This window comes from Phoca vitulina, unplaced genomic scaffold, assembly GCF_004348235.1.
Source record: "Phoca vitulina isolate PV1807 unplaced genomic scaffold, GSC_HSeal_1.0 scaffold18, whole genome shotgun sequence".
Classification (NCBI taxonomy): domain Eukaryota; kingdom Metazoa; phylum Chordata; class Mammalia; order Carnivora; family Phocidae; genus Phoca; species Phoca vitulina.
The window spans coordinates 891,006-906,864 of NW_022589721.1; the positions used below are offsets into that span (position 1 = coordinate 891,006).

At 39.4% G+C, this 15,859-nt stretch overlaps 1 protein-coding gene across 2 annotated transcripts in view; it reads right to left on the reverse strand.

Annotated features, from left to right (window-relative positions):
* Positions 1-5,470: 5,470 nt before the first annotated feature.
* RRM2B (ribonucleotide reductase regulatory TP53 inducible subunit M2B) overlaps positions 5,471-15,859 on the reverse strand; it is a 34,837-nt gene continuing 24,448 nt past the window's right edge. For both annotated transcript variants that reach the window (XM_032415903.1, XM_032415902.1), the window contains 2 exons: positions 14,540-14,653; positions 5,471-8,467 (listed from right to left, as the gene is read on the reverse strand). In XM_032415903.1, the coding sequence (XP_032271794.1) occupies positions 8,315-8,467; positions 14,540-14,653 (267 nt within the window). In that variant the 3' untranslated portion in view covers positions 5,471-8,314. The remainder of the gene's footprint in view (positions 8,468-14,539; positions 14,654-15,859) is intronic.

Sequence of the window (15,859 nt, forward strand, 5' to 3'; positions counted from 1 at the left end):
ATCCATGGGGGCTGGATCCATGGGGGCAGGGCTGGATCCATGGGGGCAAGGCCAGATCCATGGGGGCAGGGCTGGATCCATGGGGGCTGGCAACTCTGAGCTCTACATGGGTAGCCGCTGGCAAGATCCTGAAGCTTTGCTGAATTCCCTTCAGCCCTGCCCACTGAATCCCACACTATTGCAAAAGGGCTGTCTGCCAGCTGCCAGTGGGATGCGGCCATGTCTGACCTTGGCCTCCACCGGCTTCTCTCCCCTGGAGCCTGAGCAGCACCTGCAGCGGCTGACTCTCACCTCAGGCCACACAGCCCTTTGAGGTGGTTTGGGACCCACCACGCCTGGGACCCGGGACTCTGTGCCCATCAGAGCTGCAGTGATGTTTTGATCTGGAGATTCTAGGGAAAGCATGACCTCTGGTATCAGGCAGACCTGGCACAGAATTCTGGCTTTATCTGTACCACTTTAAGCAAGGAGTCGATAAGGAGTGAGCCCTGTCTGAAAGTCACCTTGACAATAGAGGCGATAACGTTCTGTTTGCTCATTATGTGTCTACCCCGCTATGCTCCATGAGGCAGACTCATGTCTGTTTTTCCATGGTTTGATCACCAGCACCTCGCACAGTGTCTGGCACTTAGGATACACTCAATAAATATCTGTGGAGGGAAGGAGGAAAAAATACCTTCCCAATAGGATTCAGAGCATTAAATGACATAATCTGTGGGAAGCATAGGGGGCACGTGTGCTCTGTAAATGATGGTTTCTAGCTACCAGCTTATGCTGATTACATGAAGGTTTCACGATTCAACTAGTTGTGACTGTCATTCATTCATTCATTCATGGAGGAAATACTGAGAAACTGCTGCGTACCACACGGGCGATAGAAATGTAAAGAGCGCTGTTCTCACCTGAAGGGGGCTCAACTAAATGTTAATACATCGTGTGCCAAATATAGAGAGCCATGAGCACACAGAGAAAGGACTTTCCCAGAGGATGAGCAGGGACTAGCCAGTAAAAAAAGGCAGGCGCGGAGAAAAAATCTGGGAAGGGAAAAATCCTCTGCGTCAACCTCTGTGGCCCATTGATGAAGCTGAGTCCCTGAAGATAAGGACAACCGTAGCACACACAGGAGATGTGTCTGGAATACACTTTCTCAGAAATGTAAAGGTTGATTTTATCTGGATGTTGCCGTCAGTGGGTTCGACTCGCTTTGAGAGAGCCGCACGAAGGACGGTGCGAGTCCTCTGAGATTTTGGGGCTCTAAACCTAGAGACCCAAACCAACAGATGGCTGGGAATTAGAGGCAGGTGCTGCCCTAGTGTCTGAAATGTAGTCAAATTGAAGCAAGTATATCTTTATGTGCTACCACGTTACAATCTGAGTTCTGAGAAGGACTGCTTGGGAAGCTGTCACCTGGACAGCTCTTAACATTGTAGACAGTAGAGACTCGGTGTAAGGTTTCCAACACTGTCCAACACAATCAATGCCAGGTTATGTCCTTCTGAGTTCTAGCCGTACTATTGCTTTATCTAATAAAGTTACATTACTTTTTACTTCAAGCAATATTTTTGAAGATATATTTCCCAAATATGATTAGAAAATAAATATCAATGGCCCTTGCAGCTCTGATGTCTTCAAACAATATGGCCACAGCAGGTCAGCCCTCTCTGCCCCCCTCCATGACGTGATGCTTAAACACAATTCCCAGTAAGCTCTGGGGGAGGACACATGAAGCTCTAAGTTGACACCTGCCGATGGAGTGGGTTAGGGAGAGAATCGAGGTCAAGGGGATCACATCCTGTGAAAAATCTTCTTGATTACCACCAGCAGTAGGAGTAGAAATTTGGGTGCACTTAGTGAAAAGATGATGGGATTTTTTTTTTTTTTTAAGATTTTATTTATTTATTTGACAGAGAGAGACAGTGAGAGAGGGAACACAAGCAGGGGGAGTGGGAGAGGGAGAAGCAGGCCTCCCGTGGAGCAGGGAGCCCGACGTGGGGCTCGACCCCAGGACCCGGAATCATGACCCGAGCCGAAGGCAGAAGTCCAACGACTGAGCCACCCAGGCGCCCCAAGATGATGGGATTTAAAGCCATAACACCTGCCTCTTTTATTAGTTGCCTGGCCTCGGGCAAGTAACTTAGCTTGTCTGAGCCTCTGGTCCTTTATCAATAATATTATTGGGACATGGCAATTCCTCATAAAATGAGTGGATCAATGAAGTGGTTAGAATAACAAGTTTGCAAGATCACCTTATAAGCACTGAAGTATGTACAAATACTTATTATTTTACTGGGCATTAAATTTTCCTTGCAGAATTTGGACACTATCATTAACAATGAGAGACTATCAAGAACTTGACCTTGACCCTTGACCCTTCCTCAGGCAAACTGGAGGGTGCTCTTGTTTCCTATGGTGTGGCCCCACGCTAACCTGGAGAAATGAAATGAACAGAGCAGACGTGGTTGTGAGAGCCTACACAGAATGCAGAAAGCCCAGATGCACGAGGCACCGAGAAAGGTCACATAAAACAAGGACAGCTCTTTTCCTTATTGCTGGATGACCATGCAGACCAGGGACACCCCATTCACGTGTAACAACGCTGCTCTTCTAAGACTCACATCTCAGCCGTATGCCCCTCTCCTACTCTTCACCCCGCCCTCTAAACAGCACTTGAGTTTCACTGAAGACTTCGCCTGGCTCTCAGGGTCCACGCCAGGAGCAAACTCGGGGCTCCCCGCTCTTTGATACACACCTGAACACCCTGGTTCTTTCCAATCACTTTTTGTATCCAGGAGCCGATTTTTGTTTTACCGAGGGTCCTTTTGGTTGCAAATCTGGAAATTTTAACTATTTGAGGCCAAAAGTAGGCATTTATGACCTTGATAATGAAAAGTTGCCCAGAATAGGAATACGGTCAGACCTTGGGGGGAGTGGAACTCGGATATTTTCTCGAGCTTTGTCATTAGAATAAAAGTGATTCTCTTCCTTTAGTTTCCTTTAGAAACAACGTAGGCCAGGGCCTGGCCCCCCCGCCTGGGTCCCATGCCTTCCCGCGGGCCCAGATGGCGTGTGTACTGGTGTTGGCAGCCCTGCAAGAGCCACGGGGCGGGAGGCAGAGCAGCAACTTCCACAGATAAGTGGCTCCAATTCCCAGAAGAAGGGCCGGCAAAGCAGATCCTGTCCTTAGTCACTCTGAGTGCAATGACTTCACAGGACAGAAGTCATGCATAGACGTTTGTGTATTGCATTCCACCGCCAGCTTCTTAGGTTCTAGATTTAGGACTCCTCTAGTGGTCACATTTTTCTGCTGAGAATCTCTTGTGGGGCCACAGTTCAAAAGACAGAACAGATGATAAAAGCACCTTCTTGGGGAGTGAGGGTAGTAGCGGAAGACGGAGACAGTGTGGAAAAGAAATGGTGGAGAATGGAGAACAAGTTTACTGGGAAATTGTACTAGGGTTATCAGTGCAGAGGTGGGTGCTATAAACTGAATGCTTGGGTCCCACCCAAATTCATGTTAAAACCTATCCCCAGTGTGATCATGTTTGGAGGTGGGGCCTGCGGGATGGGATTGGATCATGAGGGATTAGTGCCCTTATCAGATTTTATTTATTTATTTGAGAGCGAGTGAGGACGAGTAGGGGAGAGGGGCAGAGGGAGAAGCAGACTCCCTGCTGAGCAGGGAGCCTGATGACACGGGGCTCGATCCCAGGACCCTGGGATCATGACCTGAGCCCAAGTCACACTTAACTGAGTCACCCAGGAGCCCCGGGATTAGTGCCCTTACAAAAGAGACCTCAGGGAGTTCCCTCAACCTTCCTACATGTGAGGACATAGTGGGTAGACAGCAGTCTATGAACCAGGAAGCAAGGCTCACGGGACATTGAATCTGTCAGCACCTGGATCGTGGACTTCCCAGCCTCCAGAACTATGAGAAATAAATGCCTTGTTTCAGCCACCCAGGCTATGGTAGTTTTTAATAGCAGCCCCAGTGGACTAAGACAGTAGGTAACCATGGATTTATAGTAAACAGATCCAATTTGTCTTATATGCCTTTTTCTCTAGCAGCATTTGGTTGCTAAAGGGCAAATATGGAAAAACTGTGATGTTCGTAACAGGGTGGGGAAATTTCCTTGATTTTTCTATGAATGGTAGAAATGCAGATGAGGAACAGAGTTCAGAGTACTGGTAAAGAATGTTAGTACTAGTCAGATGACGGATTGCGGCATCTCAGCTGGATATAAAAAGACATGAAGAAAGTTTCATGGATCGGGTGAAGGTAGATGAGGGAGAGGACTGGGGGATCCCGCTTATGTCAAAGAACAGTGTGTGTGTGGGGGGGGGTAGAGCTGAACAAAGTAATACCAATATGTATTTATCTGTGTACACAAATAGAATATACATTCCTCGAGTAGGGTAGCCCCTGCACTTATAAAAAACACTCTTACTCAAAAAGGAGAAACACAAAATGATGTAGCTATGATATAGTTTATTTCAACACACTAAACCAAAAAAATAACAACTTATTTCTTTGGAAAACAAACAAAAAAAACAACCCAAATTCTAAATAGGCAGGATTGGCTTGATTGACCATAATGTATTTTAGCAAAAGGACTTAGGTACACCACACCTGATAAAGCTCTCTATATACACAGTAGATACCAAATAACTGCTAAATTACCATACATTTGGAAATATCAAGACATCTTTATAAAAGAGTCAAATGCATAAGTTAACAATCTTGTGAACTTAGAAAGCCTGAATTGTTACATTTTTCTCTGTACAAAAAAAATCAAACAAACAAAACAGCCATTCTCTACCCTTCCATTTTCACCTATATTTTCCTTAACAGAATTAAGCCCCAAATTCGAAGGCTTAAATCCTTTCTTCCTAAGGCCCTAGGAATATCAAGTTTTCCTGCAAACTTGTAATTGTCTAAAAAGGAGATTACTTAAAGGGTGGGAAAAACAAAGATATACAGATTTCCCTTCTGTGCCACTCATACAGATTACACCGAGGAAGAGTTCCTGAGTTGGCTGCCAAATCACTCAATTTAGTTGAAAAACATAATACCTGATGATAGGACTAAGCTGGCTTTCATGCAGCCCATGAGCAGATTTCTCTATCACTGAAAATCAGTTAGTGACATTTAGCCCTGAGCTTAATCTGTACAAATGCAATCTGGGGATTCCATGACACTGTTAGCATATTTAAATGTCAAATGCAAAATTCTGAATATCAAATAATGTATTTTTTTTAATATGCAAACTGCTGTTTTCTCCATACAGTTGGCCCTTGAACAACACGGGTTTGACCTGCATGAGTCCACTTAAATGCAGATTTTTTTCAATAAATAGAGGACAGGACTGTAAATGTATTTTCTCTTCCTTATGACTTTCTTAATAACATTTTCTTTTCTCTAGCTTACTTTATTGTAAAATACAGTATATAATACATATAACACACAAAATATGTGTTTGTCAACTGTGTTATTGGTAAGGCTTCTGGTCAACAGTAGGCTATTAGTAGCTAAGTTTTGGGGGACTCAAAGGCTACATGTAGATTTTCATCTGCACAGGGGGGTTGGTGTCCCTAACTCCGTGTTGTTCAAGGGTCAACTGTAATCACTTTTTTATGAATAAAAAATAAAATGGCAAAAGCAGCAGAAAAATTTGATGTTCCAAAATGAGAGTTAACTAAGACAGGACTCGAGTAAGCTTGTATGTAAAAGTAATTGTTTATTATTGTATGTAATTGAACAACAAAACAGCCTTGTCTGAAAGCACTGGGTCTGTCTTCCCAAGTCTTTCCAAATCATGATTCTACATACTACAATGAAATATGTTTAATAAGTGCAATCTGTCATGAACTACAAGTTTTTATATTCCTAAATAATGAACTTAACTACTGTAACAATGATCTAAATACAGGTGCTGTTTAAAAAAAAAGTTGTAAACATACTCTGAATTTTTTTCTTTACCTGCAAGTTAAAAAGAGATTCCATAATTGCTTCATTCCTTAAGAGCTAAGAACCAAAATACTAAACATAATAAATAAATATGCAACCTGGAGGTCTGGAAAAGGATCTAGAACACCGAGTGTAATAAACCAGTGTATTAAAAATCCAGTATTTCAGTAATAAAACTTCTTCATCTCAATGCAGTTAGGTTTATTGCTAGTATAAATAAGCTTCATATTAAGGCACCTGCCATTACCTATGAGAAAGATGTGGATTCAAAACAATGAGAATATGCACTGAAAACTTTTTTCTTTCATTCTGATATCATTGCAGATATTGTCAATTTTAAATGTTCAGTTTTTGTATAGTAGTAGACACATCTTTGAACATACTACCTGAATATAGTTAAATAATTTATATAACACCTTGATTAAAGTACATGATACTTGAATGAGGAAAGACAAAATCACATCAAGATGGATGTAAAGGACTAAATACAAGAAAGATGATAATCTCTAAGAAAAAAGAATTCTCCTGTAGGGACAGTGCTATGAGCAGATCTTGGCCAAGTCATTTAACTTCTCTGAGCCTCACTCTCCCCCATCAGTAAAATGTCAATACTAGCGGCTCTTCAAGCTCCAAAGGCTGTTGTGGGATCACCCGAGGGGATATAAAATATAAAAACAGCTGGCCAACTCTGCGGCACAGAACAAACTGAACAAATAAATGGCATTGTCACAGGTTGGAAATATATCAAGTTTTGGACCTTCTCCCTAACAAAGCTATGACCTGCTCCTCTTGCACCCACTCGAGAACTCCCAGTTTTATAAAGTCAGTTAGATAATTGCCAAATGAATGGAGCAAACATTTATGCACAGTGAAAATCTCTAAATTCTAGGTTGCAGAATTTTATAAAAATGTGCTGGAAGTGGAGAACCACACTGTTTTGGGGGCTCAGGCTACCTCTCGACTCTTCCTAACAATTACGAGGGGTTCCTGGCCTCTCCTCACTCAGTCTCCTCTGCAGAGACCTGCGTCCACCTGCTACTGTTCCGGAGGCAGAGTTCCATTACTTGGATTATACCTTGTAACAGCATGAAAGAGCTTCAAGAGTATTAAAGAAGCACAGCCGAGGTCAGTCTCAGGTACATTACTCAGCCTGGCACAAACATGAATGGTTCAGTAATTCCCACCAGGGCTCCTTAACTCAGTCCCCAACTCCTTCCTCTGAAGGCCATAGTTCTAGGCCAACTTTTTCCAAACTATGTTCTGAGGAATACCAGGTAGGTAAGATGTTAACAGGTGAAAAACAGATTCGTATTAAGTAAGCCTGGGATATGCAGGGGGGAATAAGCTTATGTACTGCAGAATTTTTCTGTCATTGATGTACTGACTGTATGTCCTAAAGAGGAAGGGAGGATAAACATTTCCCAGATTCATCTGACCACAGAATCCCTTTTTTCCCCCCACAAAATATCTAGGGGGGCTAACAGCTCTTAGAATACTCTTTGGGAAATGGTATTCTAGCTAATTCACCTGGGCTTTAAACATTTCAGGGCTATGTCTGGCAATAGTGACCATTTTGATTTCCAAAGGAGGAGAATAATTTTACTTACAAGGTCAACTACCAGGATAACTTCCTGAGTTCCACTTCATAAGTATCCTGCCCAAAGCAACTAAGAACTAAATTTCCTTTTACCACATGCTGAGGAATTCAAAGAAGTTATTCTCAAGTTAATGAGAATTATAATCTTTTAAATGAAATCTTTATATTCTCCCTCAAACATTAAAGATACAAAGATTTAATCTAGATCTTAAGACCTAGAATCACAATTACTTGGAGGACAGGGGAGCATTCTATCACAACATCACCATAATTAACACTATTAGTAAGTAGTAATAGTAGTGGTGGTGCTAATATTGGCTAAGCATTTATTTTGTGGCTTAATCCTCATATCCACGCAATAAATTTAGGACCTACTATTACATTCATTTTAAAGATACGCACACTGAGATTTAGAGAGATTAACCGACTTGCCAAGAATCACACAAGTAGTAAGGGTAGAATGTCGAATCATATCTGACCCCTCACCTCATGCTCTTAACCGCTACATAATACCACCTTATATTTTAGTGACAAAAGCATTTAAGTCACACGCTGGTTGTTAAACAGGAAAATTAGAGTGTATTTATATAAATCCAACTTGAATGAAATTTGGTTTTAGATTTCCTCTTGAGCAAACTTCTATTCCCTAAAAGAGGTACTTTAAGTTTTGGTTTTTTGTTTTTGTTTTTTTTTTAAAGCAAAGAAAAAGGGACTGCTATTTACCAGTGGTAGGTTTATATATGGGAAGGGTTTTAAAAATCTGCATCCAAGGTGAAGACATTATCTGTAGTTTCTGCCATGACCGCAAAACGTTGATACTCTGCAACTCGTTTCTCAAAGAAATTTGTTTTCCCTTCTAAAGAAATGTTCTCCATAAAATCAAAGGGATTTTCTGCCTGAAAAACCTAAAAAGAAAAGACATGTCATTAGACATTCTGAAGAAGCCTAATCACACCCACAAGATAACAGATAACTAACAAGCTCAGGTCTCCTAACACCTGTCTGGTCACCTATAGGATCCATTATTCCAGAAGGCCCTAGAGGCACTCAAGGCTGATAAATTGTAAGACAACTGAGATTACCCACTAACCTCCTTAAGAAACTATACTAGCATTTCTGGTATTTTAAGAAGAGAAAGAAGACATGTATTACTGCAGAAATGAAAAATTTAATACTAACCAAACTAAAATGTTTTTGCAGCTTGAGAGATCCAAGACACCTATATATTACAGACCTTTACACAGGTATAACCATTAGGTAGTCACATATACATGATGCTACCAAATACTGAATTACCAATAATGTATTGTGAACCTAAACATGTCTCCTTAGTTCCTAACAGATAATTAACACATTGATGTTAAGGAACCATGATGAGAAAAGATAGGATAAATTCTATCCATAGATGTCTCCAAACAAAAAGTGGAATATATGTTAACAAGAAGCTTTTTTACTACTTCTGAATTCAAGAAGCAGACTCGGCGATATAGCTTGATGAAAAACCATGAAACATTTCAGTGATCTATGAGGAACAATAAAATAGGATTTTGAATTTAGGAGTATTCCAGCAGGGATTATGAACACCACAGATAAGAATATATTCAAATAACCCAATTAAAAATGGGCAAAGGGTCTGAATAGACAAATAGACATTTCTCTAAAGAAGGTATACAAAGGCCAAGAAATACACGAAAAGATGCTCAAAATCATTACTCATTACGAGATGCAAAACAAGACTGCAATGAGATACTACTTCACCCCACTAGGATGGCTATAATAAAAAAGACTGATCACAGGTGCTGGTGAAGATGTGGAGAAACTGACACCCTCATACACCGCTGAATGTAAAACGGCGCCGTTGCTTTGAAAAATAGCCTGGCAGTTCCTCTAATAATTAAAAAGAGTTACCCTATGACCCAGGAATTTCACTTGTAGTTATATATCCAAAAGAAATGAAAACATCTGTCCAGGGGCGCCTGGATGGCTCAGTCGTTAAGTGTCTGCCTTCGGCTCAGGTCATGATCCCAGGGTCCTGGGATCGAGCCCCACATCGGGCTCCCTGCTCAGTGGGAAGCCTGCTTCTCCCTCTCCCACTCCCCCTGCATGTGCTCCCTCTCTCACTGTGTCTCTTTCTGTCAAATAAATAAATAAAATCTTAAAAAAAAAAATAAAGAAAACATCTGTCCACACAAAAACTTATAAGTGAATGTTCATATTTGCATTATTCATAATAGCCATAATAGCCAAAACTACTGAAATGTCCACCAACGAATAAATTTGGTAGAGTCATACAATGCTATTTGGCTATAAAAAGGAATAAAGTACTGACACATGCTATAGCATGAACGAACCCTGAAAACATACTAAGGAAAGAAACCAGCCACAAAAGACCATATATTGTATGATTCCATTTATATGAAATGGGATATATACAATAGGCAAATCTAAAGAGACAGAAATTAGATTAGTGGTGCCTAGGGCTGAGGTGGAGGTGGGGGAAAGAAAGGAAAGTGACTGATTGCTAGTGGGTATAGAGTTTCTTTTTGTGGGGTGCTAAAAATATTCTAAAACAGACTGTTGTGATAGTTGTACAACTCTGAATTTACTAAAAACCATTGAACTGTACATTTGTTCATAGGTAAATTGCATGCTCTGTGACTTATATCTTAATAAAAAGCTTAATATCTTAATAAAATACATTATAAAAACTATATATATACATATACATATATATAGATTCAACAAAAGATCATATGCTGTGTGTGGTTGAGTCATAGAATTCAGTGACATTGCCTGTCAGAAATGATATGCGAAGAGGGAGTGAAAATTTGAACTAGCACGATATAGTGAAAAAAGCACTGAACCAACAGTTACAGATTCACTGGACTTTAAAAGTGGGGGTCTTCCAAAAAACCTGATTTAAATCATCCATGACATGGACAAGGTAACTAAGACAGAGTTAAATTAAATGCACACATTTTTCACATAACTTGAATAATTCCAAAATCTGTATGGAACCACAAAAGGCCCTGAGTAGGTAAAGCAAACTTGAGAAAGAAAAACAAAGCTGGAGGCATCACAACCTCAGATTTCAACATATACTAGAAAGCTACAGTAATCAAAACAATAATATACTGGCACAGAAAATAGACATTTTGATCAAAAGTACAGGAAAGAGAGCCAAGAAATAAACCCATGTTTATATGCTCAATTAATCTGCGACAAAGGAGGCAAGAATATACAATGAGGAAAAGATAGTCTTTTCAATAAAGACTGCTGGGAAAACTGGACAGCTGCATGCAAAAGAATGAAATTGAATTACTTTCCTTCACCAAACACAAAAATAAACTGAGACCTGAAACCATAAAACTCCTTAAAAAAAAAAAAAAAAAAAGTAGGGGCGCACGCCTGGGTGGCTCAGTCGTTAAGCGTCTGCCTTTGGCTCAGGTCATGGTCCCAGGGTCCTGGGATCGAGTCCCGCACCTGGCTTCCTGCTCCACTGGGAGTCTGCTTCTCCTTCTCCCTTTGTCTCTCCCCCGCCTTGTGCCCCTCCGACCCCGGCTCATGCTCTCTTACTCTCATGCTCGCTCTCTCTCAAATAAATAAATACAATCTTTTAAAAAAAAAAAATGACAAGGAATAACAAGCATTGGTGAGGATGTGGAGAAAGGGAACCCTCACGCACTGTAGCTGGAGAATGTAAACTGTTGTAGCCCACTGTGGAAAACCATATGGAGGTTCCTCGAAAACTTAAAAACAGAAATACCATATGATCCAGTAATTCCACTACTGAGTATTTACCCAAAGAAAACAAAAACACAAATTTGAAAAGATATATGCACCCCTATGTTTATTGCAGCATTATTTACAACAGCAGATGTGTGAATCTATCCTAAGTGTCCACCAACAGAAGAACGGATAAAGAAGATATAATATGTATGTACACACACACACACTGAAATATTACTCAGCATAAAAAAGAATGAGATCCGGGCTCCTGGGTGGCTCAGTCGGTTAAGTGTCTACCTTCAACTCAGGTTATGATCCCAGGTCCTGGGATCGAGTCCACGTCGGGCTCCCTGCTCAGTGGGAAGCCTGCTTCTCCTGCTCCCTCTGCCCTTCCCCCTGCCCACTTGTGCTCTCTCTCAAATAAATAAAATCTTTAAAAAAATGAATGAGATCCTGCCATCTGTGACAAAATGGATGGACCTAGAGGGAATTATCATAAGTGGAATAAGTCAGAGAAAGAGAAATACCATATGATTTCATTTCTATGTGGAATCTAAAAAAAAAAAAACCCAAAACATATGAACAAACAAAAAACCAGAAACAGACTCATAAATACAGAGAATGAACTGGTGACAGCCAGGGAGGGTGAGAGGGAAGGATGGGTGAAATATGTGAAGGGAATTAAAAGTACAAACTTTCAGCTATAAAATAAGTCAGTCCAGAGATGAAAAGTACAGCATGGGGAATATAGCCAATAATATTGTAATAACATTGTATGGTGACAAGTGGTAACCACCCTTATCATGGGAAGCCCTGGGTTATGTATACAATTGTCAGTTGCACACCTGAAACTAATATCACACTGTATGTCAACTACATTTCACTAATACCAAAAAATAAATTAAGTGGCTTCTTTTTGACACACAGAAGTACTCAAATATTTGTTGACTAATCCCAAACTAAAAAAGAAGTTGAAAACATCATTAATATGGCTCCTACTTAGAATTCTGTACAAATGACAACCATTTGTTAATTTAATCCCTTATTTTGCCAAAAACTGTCATTATAAGAACAGTTCTTTTTCTAGTTCCTTGAGTTCAAAGTGTAGTTCATGTATTTTAAACCGTCTTGTTTTCTTAACATACACATTCAGGCTATAACTTTTCCTTTGAGGATCTATTTGGCTGCATTCTACAAGTTTGGATATACAGTAACTTTATCATCATTTAGTTCATATTTTCTATTACTTTATATTTTCATTTTAATCTCATTTTAAAGGATATCTTCTCAATTTCTAAGTAGAAGTTTTTGGCAATCTTTCATTGTTAATTTCTAATTTTACTGCATTAAAATCTAAAAGGTCTATATAATTTCTGCTTTTTGGAATTTATTGAGATATGTTGAAGGCCTGTGGAAAAATGACATTTCATACTATGTTTAGATTTTCTTCTGTAGGCGGGATATTTTATAGATCTACAGTGATCAAGTTCCCAAAGGGAAAATTAGGCCCAGGAGTCCACAGTTTTCTAAAAAGCAGGAGAACATGGATGTAAGAGTGTGAGGATATGGTGGTCAGTTAAAGGACAGTGAGTTCACTTTAAGGCTCAAGTGAGCAAATTAATTTTCCTGTAACAAACATATTGGTATAATTTAAGAACAAACACAATTTTTAAAAATATACAGTTTATAAACTTAAGAGATCATACTAATGCAATTATAATCTTGATTTCTCCAATTATCAGTAAACATAGAATTTTATAACTAAAATAATAAAATATAGTTCATCTTACAAAAAGCTTTGTCCTATCTGACTCTTCCATGATAGTATTTCTGCGGTTACCAGAATATAAATGCATTACTGAGAAAGGTAATGATTTACTCCAGCATCATGGATTTCATAAGGCTTCTCATTAAATACAATTTAAACTTACATTTCCATGCTAAGAAGTTAAAACCTATAATTTCTAATTACCATCGTATTATAGTACATAGCAAAGTTCTATGAATGTTCCAATTATGGTGAATACGACATGACCACTTAGTGTGAATTTACTGTATGTCTGATACTATTTGAAGTGCTTTAAGTATACCAACTCATCAACAATCCTTTGTGGTAAGTATTATTATTATCATCTCCCTCTTATGGATGAGGAAATGGGGATAAGAGGTTAAGCAACTTGCTTAAGATCATATAGCAAGAAGGTGGCAGAACCAGGATTGGAACCCAGGTAGACTGGCAGCAACCTCCATCTGTTATGTGAGCATACCTCTTTATGAAATTCAGGTATATTATCTCTGACAAACAAAATGAAAAATAACTTAAAAGACAACTGAGTTCAAAGGGTCAAATTATGACAGTTAATGTCTTCCTAATAATTATTCATATTTAAAAGTTCAGGGGCGCCCAGGTTGCTCAGTCAGTTAAGCATGTGACTCTTAGTTTTAGCTCAGGTTATGGTCTCAGGGTCACGAGATGGAGGCTGTGTGGGGCTCCCCGCTCAGCTTGGAGTCTGCTTAAGATTCTTTCCCTCTCCCTCTGCCTCTCTCCACCAAGCTCTCTCTCTCTCTCAAATAAATAAATAAATCTTTTTAAAATATAAAAAAATAAAAATATTAATTTCTCATAGACTAATCTCACTAAACAAATAAAAGATAAACAGGCCTTAAAAGAAATACTAATATGGGGTGCCTGGATGGCTCGGTCAATTAAGAGGCAGACTCCTGATTTCAGCTCAGGTCATGATCTCAGGGTCCTGGGATTGAGCCCCATGGCAGCCTCCACACTCAGCAGGGAGTCTGCTTGAGGATGCTCTCTCTCTCCCTCTTTCTCTGCCCTTCCCCCCACTTGAGCTCTCTCTCTCTCTCCCCCTCTCTAAAATAAATAAATAAATCCTTTAAAAAATATTAACATAAAAATAGACCCATGGGGATTTATGAGGGTAAAAAAATATATATATATGCATAATAAATCCAATTTATTTAAAGATAATCTTATTAAATACCTATAATTATTACAAGTAATTTATTGAGCTTATTAATGCTAAGATTTATCAGCCTCCTACTTCTGTTATGAATTCCAAGTTTCAAAGGGTTTCACAAGACCAATGTGATCGTGCAAAACAAGGCTGTCACAGACATTTTAAAAGTAAACTGGTATGTAACAAATGCTTTCAATGAAATATAGTATTTTAGTGGCCTTACTTGCCATAACATTTTAGCTAGTGGTAATACATTTTTAAATACCTTACCTTTGAGAATCCAAGTTCCACAAGCAATCTGTCAGCTACAAACTCAATATACTGTTTCATCAAAACACAATTCATCCCAATGAGGCCAACTGGCAAGGCTTCTGTTAAAAACTCCTGAGGTATGAACGAAAACAGAATAAAATACAGAGACAGAAAAAGAAATACATACTTTCCAAACAAAAACAGGATTTTAGTTTTTTAATCTTCTAAGTCCCTGAGGAAAGTATACTAGGGTAAATTCTTTCAACATGGCAATGTCCACTTGTTTAAAAATGTTTGGGGTATTACTACTCACAGTATTTCACATTCCCAAATAGCCTAAACAAATTGAAACTATCAAACTACTGGTATTTTACACAGGAGCATTATGGGACCCTAAGGCTTTCTCCATCAAAAAAAAAAATGAGATTACTTTGTTCTGAAATATCTGGAAAAAGATTCACCAAAGATGATCACTGTGGGGAACATGATTATGGAAGGGAATTGGGAAAGACAGAAACACACTTAACAAAGAAAATGAGAAAAAAATAAAAATGGATGTGGGGGTTGGGAGATAAATTGAACTCCATCTATATTGAAAGACAGTGGTAAAGTGTTAATAAGAGGAAAATAAAAACATTAGGGCGCCTGGGTGGCTCAGTCGGTTAAGCGTCTGCCTTCAGCTCAGGTCATGATCTGAGGATCCTGGGATCAAGTCCCAAATCGAGTCCCGCATCGGGCTCCCTGTTCAGTGGGGAGTCTGCTTCTCCCTCTGCCCCTCTTCCCCACTTCTAAAAATAAAAAAAATTAAAATAAAAACATTAACCATTTCAATTTAATTCTCAAAATGATTAAAAATACCAAAATGCATTTTATGCATTTTCTCCTTCCCAATATGAAAACCACAGCTATTGAACTATACAGTATTCTTTTAAAAAAGAGTTTAGAGAATTTATTTTTTACTAAATAAGTCAAGCAGAGAAAGACAATTATCATATGGTTTCACTCATATGTGGAACATAAGGAATAGCATGGAGGACCACAGGGGAAGGGAGGGAAAATTGTGAAGAAATCAGAGAGGGAGACAAACCATGAGAGACTCTGGACTCCAGGAAACAAACTGAGGGTTACAGAAGGGGTGGGGATGGGGGTGGGGGGATGGGGTAACTGGGTGATGGGCATTAAGGAGGGCACGTGTTGTGATGAGCACTGGGTGTTATAAGCAACTAATGAATCGTTGAACACTACATCAAAAACTAATGATGTACTATATGTTGGCTAACTGAACACAATAAAAAATTTTTTCTAATTTTACTTTTGAACTAGTTCCTTCAAATGATA